Source organism: Oculina patagonica, unplaced genomic scaffold (genome assembly GCF_052425735.1).
Source record: "Oculina patagonica isolate OP01 unplaced genomic scaffold, crgOcupat unplaced788, whole genome shotgun sequence".
NCBI classification, from domain to species: Eukaryota; Metazoa; Cnidaria; class Anthozoa; order Scleractinia; family Oculinidae; genus Oculina; species Oculina patagonica.
The window spans coordinates 1-8,977 of record NW_027558678.1 but is presented as its reverse complement, the minus strand read 5'-3'; the positions used below and the strand labels follow the sequence as shown (position 1 = coordinate 8,977).

General features: G+C 36.9%; 1 protein-coding gene and 1 long non-coding RNA gene across 2 annotated transcripts; both read right to left on the bottom strand.

The window, feature by feature from the left end:
- Positions 1–507: 507 nt before the first annotated feature.
- Positions 508–3,272, bottom strand: LOC144641247 (uncharacterized). Its single transcript, XR_013568525.1, has 4 exons — positions 3,110–3,272; positions 2,494–2,517; positions 2,221–2,394; positions 508–638 (listed from the first exon to the last, which is right to left on the bottom strand). It is a non-coding gene; the product is annotated as an uncharacterized LOC144641247 (long non-coding RNA).
- Positions 3,142–8,298, bottom strand: LOC144641248 (follistatin-related protein 5-like). Its single transcript, XM_078500283.1, has 7 exons — positions 8,265–8,298; positions 7,752–7,799; positions 7,237–7,467; positions 6,361–6,485; positions 5,095–5,281; positions 4,017–4,188; positions 3,142–3,277 (listed from the first exon to the last, which is right to left on the bottom strand). The coding sequence occupies exons 1-6, from the start codon at positions 8,296–8,298 to the stop codon at positions 4,064–4,066; spliced, it is 750 nt and encodes a 249-aa protein (XP_078356409.1). The 3' UTR covers positions 3,142–3,277; positions 4,017–4,063.
- Positions 8,299–8,977: the final 679 nt, after the last annotated feature.

The window sequence follows — 8,977 nt, the reverse complement described above, 5'->3', positions numbered from 1 at the left end:
AAAGCTCTCCTTTTCCCTGACCCACTTCTGGCCGAACACCATCTCAAACGAACAACCGCCTGGTTGCTACCACCAATACAGCATGAAGGCCATCATTATAAAAAGAAAGAAGGTGGAGGTGGTTATGGCATGTGCTCAGCAAAGAGCCTGATAACAGCACCCACACAGCCTTACACAGACCGAAGAACAGACCGAAGAAGGAAGGACGGAAGGAAGGAAGGAAGGAAGGAAGGAAGGAAGGAAGGAAGGAAGGAAGGAAGGAAGGAAGGAAGGAAGGAAGGAAGGAAGGAAGGAAGGAAGGAAGGAAGGAAGGAAGGAAGGAAGGAAGTACAATTTTAACATAAAAAAAACATACATACCTGCATTCTCCATTTTAACTTTTAACGCAGACCTTGAGTTTGTGATGTCGACAAGCTGAGGAACGCATCCATGCCTGGTGATCAAAAGAGGTTTCCCTTTTTCGAAGCAGAATACGTCAACTTCAAAGTACCCATTGTCTCGACTCCGAGTCAAGATTTTGTAAGGAGATTCAGCCAGTGATATATTAGCTCCAGCAAGAGGAGTATCACGCAAAGACAGCACTCGTCCCTTCAGAGTACCTTCTTTAGTTGCTGCTGGACACCTTGAATTCCTTAGGTCTGCAAAATATAGGTGAAAAAAGAACATAGCACTTTAATACCTAATTTGCAAAGCGAAAACATTCTAAATATTCAACAGTATGAATAAAATTGAAAATGGAAGAGTAACCAGGATTCATAATTAAGTAAAATGTTTTAGAAACGTTCTCTGGTTAAAAATTTAAAAATATATGGCTTGTCTGCCCTATATCAATGGCCTCACCGAACCGCTTAAAAGATTGCTTCAAAACAATGGAATTCGTGTCGTCACCAGACCCCACAGAACCCTTCACCAAGAGTTTCCTTCACCAAAATTCAGACCTCCCAGCCACCTTCAAACAAATGTGGTCTACAAGATTCCTTGTAATGACTGTAATTGGAGTTACATTGGAAAAACCGGCAGATGTCTACAGACGCGAAGAAAAGAACACATCAGAAACGTCAAACATTGTAACAAAGGATCGAACATTGCAAACCATGCATGGATGAATGACCATCAAATTGATTTCAAAAATGCAAGAGTCATTGACAAAGGAGACTATCGCGTGCGAAAAACTCTTGAGTCATGGCACACTGCCATGACAACTGAAGCGGACAACAATGCTAGGTCATTACCTCCACAATATTCTATTCTTTTAAAATAGTACTCTTTTATTATCATATTCTCACTATTTTTCTTGTCACCTTTTTACGCATTTTTATTCTGTAATTTTTTCACACATTTTTACCCTATATATTTATTCATTCGCGCCATTTTTATCATTCGTTAAAGGCTGCAGTTTGGCAGCCGAAAGCTTATATTTTTAAATTTTTAACCAGAGAACGTTTCAAAAACATTTTACTTAAGTATGAATAAAATTACTTCTAAAATTTGCACGTTCCTTTTATGATACTGCTGTTGAAATTATGGCAATTTAAATGCACACTAGCAACAACAATTTTATAAGCAAATCTTATTTACAGATGGTATTACCAGGCAAAAATAAGTAAATAAAACATTACATATGAATGTGATAAAAACAGCAAAAAGCAAACGATTTTTTTAAAATTAACAGCATTGTTTAACTGATAAAAACTTAATTGAATACAGTGGGACCCCGTACATGCGTAGTAGTATAGCTATCTATATAGAAAAGCTTGTTGTAATTCTACTTTTTGCAAATAAAAGAATCAACGTTATCATTAGCGTTTTGTGTTATAGCTTTATATGAATTACGATCCAATATAAAATGTATAAAATGTATTTCATTTTCACTTTTGTCGAAGGAACGATAATGAGGCGCTCAAGTATACAATACAATACAATACTTTAATTTGACACTCCCCTTACGGAGCTTTTCAGTGACAATAAATTACAATATGAATAAGAATTTTAAAATTATAAAAACTACAATCGGTAAACATTACAATGATAAAAAGTTACAATGATAAAAATTTGGATAAAATGCATTACTTCTAATTAATCTATGTTAAAAACTCCTCCATTACTTTGGATTTTAAATGAAATTTAATTATTTTATTGTATACAGTGTTTTCCAGATGAATCCTTTGATTAAATCCCTATATTGAATTCCAGCTACGAAGCGCACGAGTGGGTCCCTACCTGGGCATTTCCAGTCAGCGCACGTTTTTTCCTGTTGTGGTTTTCCAGCACACCAGCCATTCTTGAGAGACTTTCCAGTGACTTTATTTCTGCAGGTGCGAGTTCTACTCTGACGACCTTTCCCACAAGTGAGGGAGCAGTCAGTCCACGGTGACCAGCGGCTCCATTTGCCATCTGAAACGGAAAAACAGATACGCTATTAGGAATGTGCCAAAACTTATAGGACAGGAAGGAGAGTATTTAGCCCCTATAAGCCTGGTTGTTCCTACTTACCAGTTGCAGCTGAACTCGTCCAGTCTACGCATGTGCGAGTTGTTTTCATGTAGAAGAGAAACAAAAAGAATTAACAAAACACGTCAAATGTCTTTTAAAAAAGATGATAGAGAAAACGGCAAATAGTGTGCTACTGTAAAGATTTCAAGTTAGGGCTAAGCGTTCAAAACAGTATTGTTCAGCAGAGACAAACCCAACCCTTAGTGTCTGGAAATCTATCGTACCACATTGTGCGTTCTTGTCATCATTTATGGCGTGTGTCAAACGTTTACGGAAGCGATAAACTAGTTATATATCAATCAGTCACTGATGTATAATTTTGCACGTAGAACAAATGATTCAACAGATTCGTTCTCTAAAGGTTTAATCAAACGTTTTGTTAGAAAAGTACTAAGGAAATCTTCCCAAACAATGTGGTTTTGACACTCAAATAAAGTTTTTCATTCATTGATCATTTCATTCACTTGCTCATTTAATCCTAATATTACCTCTTCTTTGCCAGACTGCAATCAATCAATTTCAGTTACTGTCAGGGCAGGTATTTTTATTCGACTAAGGACATCGTCAGCGAAATAAACAAGTAAAGATATATCAGGGTAATATCTCTGGTAATTACCGGGACACTCTCCGTTGGAGCATTTTCTTGTTTCATGATGACTTCCGTCACACAGGCCTCTTTTTAGTTTTTGTCCGGAGCTGGGTGAAATGCAGGTGCCAGTTCGTCTTTGTCGACCACCTCCGCACGTGACCGAACAGTCAGTCCACGGTGACCAACGCCACTGACCTGAATAGAATAGTCAGGTCAGAATAGTCTGTGTGTAATCAATAGCAAAGCCGGAGAGCCGTACACCTTGAAAGTTACAACTGAATCAAGCGAGTACATGCAGCCAGTATTTTGACAAAATTATGACACTATTTCTGTTCTGACTCTTCCAACTGCTGCCATCATAAGATTCAATGCTACTCAAACTCGCCCGGCTTGCACTCAGTCTCATGCATTACTAAGACATGTAAATTCCATTTACATTATCTATGAGACTATGATCCTCGAAGCTTTTCTTCCCTCTCACTGATGACAGGATATATATTTATTTTCAAAACAGGCAAAGCTTTAAATCATTTTTCTGGTCACAAGATTCCACCCGTTATCTAACGTTAAATGCGTTTTTTTCTTTTTAAAATTGTTTACTGTGGCCGTCCGGTCATTGACAATGATATGATTGAGGATGAGAGTAAGGAAAAGAACGCAATAGCAAACATTGAAATAAATACCTTTTTCTTACTAAAATACAGATCAAATTGGTGTGATTACAATGCTGTAAGTCTTTCTCTAAAGGTCTCATAAAACGTGCTAATTTTATCTAATCAGTACTACCTCGTCTTTGCCAGACTGTCCATTTTAATTTATTGGAAAAGATACGGTTCTTTTTTTTAATCCGAGAGCAGGTATTTTATCGGAAAAAGGACATCGTCAGCGAAAGAAACAAGTAAAGATATATCAGGGTAATATCACCGATAATTACCGGGACACTCTTCGTTGGAGCATTTTCTTGTTTCATGATGACGTCCGTCACACAGACCTCTTTCTAGTTTTTGCCCCCGAACTGGGTAAAACGCAGGTACCAGTTCGTCTTTGCCAACCACCTCCGCACGTGACCGTACAGTCAGTCCACGGTGACCAACGCCACTGACCCCCTGCCGATATAAAACAAGAATAGTCTGTGTGTAATCAATAGAAAAGCCGGAGGGCCCTACATCTTGAAAGTTACAGCTGAATCAAGCGAGTGCATACAGCCAGTATTTTGACAAAATTATGACACTATTTCTGTTGTGACTCTCCAAAGTGCTGGCAGCATAACATTCAATGCTGCTCAAACTTGATAGTTCTCAGTCTCATGCATTGCTAAGAAATGGAAAATTTCAATTACAATATGAAATCGATCGAGGAAGTGGGTAAGGAAAAGAACACAATAGTAAACATGGAAATGAACACCTTATGCTTACTAAAATAGGCGCACTTAATTTTGCAATTTTCGCGTTTTAAAAAAATTTGCGAGGATTAACATTTGCAAAAAATGTTGTGGATCGCGGGCTTACTGATAATACTCTTCCTCTGATTTGCTATTATTTGCAGCTAAAGATATCTGCAGCCAAAACTTCTTCGGTTTTGCGTGAGGTTAAAGCAATTTTTCATTTTTAGGCTCCTTGTAGTTGGACTTAACCAGGCCTTTATATATATTTAATTTCCAGTATTTCCTTGGTCTTTAATTGACTCAGGATCAATTTCAAATGACTCAAACAGGATATGGCGGATTAAAGGAATGATAAAATCGCGAAATTAAATTGAGTTTTGAAATTATCTTTTCCTGGAATCGCGAAAATTAAAATGCACTTAGGTCCAGGATTGAACGCAAGTATTGTTTAATAAGTACTTCATGTTTGACTATGTTATTTGGCATTTCCATATTACTTCATATTTGACAGATTTTGGTGTGTTTTGGTGAACTTTAATTAATGAGGACACTTTGTGATGCCTGTCATGAGGAACGTGCATCTCATTAGCGTTCAATCCTGGACATATCTGGTCTAATATTGAGATACCTTCTGTTTTAAAGCACGTGAACCACTCTTGTTTGCTTATTCCTGGTTTCCCATCAATATCACATGATCTAATAAGCCCAACTGTGCATGATTTAGAAATGTACATGTTCTCTTCAAGAATCGTTGAAATTTCATCTCCTTGCAGCAATCCGTTTCGATCTGCATCCCAGTACTGGTCGAAATCGCGCTAAATTAATGATCAAAACAAAAATATAAAATCGACTATTTTTTCTCTCGCGGTAAATAATATTTTCAAGCAGCTTAGAATAAAATCATTACATAACAGATCTCGTACAACGAGTGAACAGATTAGAAAATAATACACAGTCAAATGTCAAATGAAATTAAAGGGATACTGTCACGGGCATTTTTCTGCATTTGAGTAAAAAGTACGAAAATTGGAGAACACAAATTGTGCCAAGAATATCATGATGAAGATATAAATTTTTGTTGAAGGAAAAGGAAAGCCTTCATTAGTTTCTTAGCCGTTTTTCCAGGCCATAAGGGCAGAATTTAAAAAAGATAGGCTGACTTTTTCAATTTGGCATCCAATTTCCTGATGGCATCACAATAGCATCACGTTTTTAGCTTCAATACACTGGCATAGTAATTTTTCAACAAAACTGAACCAGTATTTATAGGTTTCCATAAGTGTTTAGGCTGTTAAATTTCTGAATTGAAGCTCATGACAGTGTCCCTGTTTCAGTAATGTTTGTGATCTTCTTTGCACGAAACACACTGTTCTATACCGTAAAATTCCGGTTATAAGCCCCCCCCCGCTTATAAGCCCCCCGGTTATCAGCCCATCTATCTGGAAACAAAAAAATACATCCGATTATAAGCCCCCCCCCCCCCGGATATAAGACCCCCTCTACCGGATGGCAGTACTGAACAGGGCTAAATGTTGCTTTATTATGCGTTTTTAACTCAAAAACGTATTTCGACCAACACTCCCGAGGCTCGTTTCGAAACGTTTTTTTCATTCCGCTTATAAGCCCTCCCGGATATAAGCCCCTTCGCTTATAAGCCCACCCAAAAACCCTTACGAAGTTGTATAAGCGCAGGGCTTATAACCGGAATTCTACGGTATGTGAAATGATTATAAACTGTTATGCAAGATAGTGTAGTGAGGAGTGAAAGATAAAACTACTGATCACAAATACACCAGATACCCTTAAACGATATATGCATTTTGTAAAGAAGTTCGCCCTCTGCAGTTAAAAAGCATATGATTTTATAACACAATACGACAGGTTTCATGGTTACCTTTGCATAACCCAGCCTTTCAACCAAAGACATAACTCTGTCGGCCTTGTAGTATCTGAAGTTTCTTTGCAAATACTTGTCTTGAAAATTTACGATTCCTTTTTTAGTGCAAGATGACTTAGCCTCTGAAAAGGAAAATGATAAAAACAGTTTATCTACACGGTACAGTATAACTGAATGAAAAAACCACTTGGAAATATTAAAGTACTGACAGTTACCGCTAAAGGTGACGACGGAAAGCCCTCTAATGATTTACTCGCATTAAATTAAAACCTGGTAAAAAGTGATCCATTTTTCATATCCATAAAAAGGCAGCATTAAAGTACACCGTTCCACAACTGGCAATTCCATTATACGCCGTTGTAATTGAACTGCTATGATTAAAAGGGGCCACATAACAAACAAAGATGATTTTCAAACATTGTAAATGACACTTTCATACAAATAGAGATAAACTTGAAAAAAAAAAAACCGGGCCGACGTTTTTCAAGTTTATACAGTTTACCCAAACGCAACCATTGCAATCTTCTCGAACTTTGCCCTACTAATCTTTTGAGTTCTCTTACAGTTTTAAGCCGTTATTGTGATAATTTAGTTTATTCTATGACCAGATGGTCAGTGCCAAAATTGCCTAAAATTGCGTGACATAGCCCCTTTTAACGCTCAGTTTTGAATTGGTTGTCAAATATGGTGTGCTTAGAACCATAAATATATGAGAATTTTAAATATGACTGAGAATTTTGCAGGTTAGCACAGATATGTTTTTGCTGCAAAAATTGAGCAGACTGAGGGGTAATGCTGAAATATTATTAGGTCAAAAAATACCTTTAAGTCAAAATTACAAGCTAAATTAAGGTAATACAAACAATATTTTACCTTGTTCAGTGCAATTTCCTTGATGCTTTACTTGAATATTAATTTCATTTGCACAAGCAAACCTGTGTAACTCACAGAGATTTGGGAACTGCACATGGTAAACACTGCACACTGGGAGGGTTTCATTTGCACAGGATGTTGGACAAACACATTCTGCGGTCACCACTTTACCAACTTTCCTTTCGACGCACATCTTCCCCTTTTTGCAGAAGGTCTGCGAGCACAAACTCCCTGCAGAAACAAATCAAACAATATTTAAAGTATTGACATTATGCTGAAACAGGAAAAGGAAATTGGAGAATACTGTAATATATGGTAAACAGTCAGCTTTTTTATAGCTCAAAGGATAAAGCATGTATTTCTAAGAATTGTTTTTAGGTGTTTTTTATCGGACTTATTGTGCAGCATTAATAGGGGATTTCTGTTATAATCGAAGCAATAGTATCAATGTGCTTACGTTAAAAAAAGTTAAAGAAATAGAAAATATCTTTATACAATGCCGTTCGCGAACATACCGTTTGTACCTGCCACATTGCCTTTGCCTCCCCTGATGCATGCAGCGCCTGTTGGGGAAAAATAATATTGAAAAATATTATGCAGGACTTGATAAAATGGCAATAATCGTAATAGTAACTGGGATGCCAAGGGCTTGCCTTATTCCACAGCTGAAAACAACATGTTCAGTCTGATTCTCAAGGGGGTTGATTATGTTTCTGCGTTCCTTCACACGAAGGAGCATCTCTTTGATCAAATAAATCGAGAGGTAAATATAATTTGGTCAGAAGAGCTTCACTCGAGTTCTATAATATAAACAGTAAGTACTGACATTATAAGTTTTGTTTTGTTTTGATAAGTGGATTAGTATTATTAGGAATAGAATTTCAATTCCATATTGTTACTTGATAATTTTTTAATTTCCTTTTTAAAATGTATATTCATTTCGTGTCCCCAAATAAGTATCGGTTTTCCCGAGCTCAGTGGTTATTTGACGCGTTAATAAAGTTTCTATTCTATTCTATTTGACCTACTGTTCAGCTTAGCTTCACCGGAAGTCACTTCCATAGATCACCTTCAGCCCGGACAGCTTATTCTGATGCAGCTTAGCGTCACACTGTCAATTTCACATGAAAATAAACTTTCTATTTTTACTGGCTATTGGGGGTTGACACACGATTCGTCTCTCAATCCAAAATCGTAAATATGGAAGAAAAACTGATTGTTAACGGGAACCTAATCTGATTTTTTATTCAGCACTGGAGGAATACTTTGGATTTCGATTTCCCGTTTAAGGGATCAGCAGTGAAAGAGGAAGTGCTACATTGAACACTTAATCCGATAAGAGTTGGAAACAACCATGTACCAGTCTCTAAAATGATTTCCGTAAGATACTTCAAGTAAAAAAATATTTTATCTGTAGATCTAAAATCCTGGCAACCACTTAGTAAAAAATCTGAAGCTAACTGTGGGAAAGAATTGTAGAGACACCACTCAAATATATGATATAATGTTGTGTTACAAACTCGATTAGAGTGTTCGGTTTAAGATTTAAAAACTGCTAAAACTTAGATAACTGAGACTTGAAGCGTGACAGCATTTCCTCTGTTTTCTGGTTTCGTGAAACTAGGAAATGTATTCCAAATAACTCTGAAGGAGATTTTGGCTAAAATGCCACTGCCTTACGTTGGCTTGGAAATTCAGGATTGGGCATTTTAATTCATGGCGAATACGACAAGAAATACAT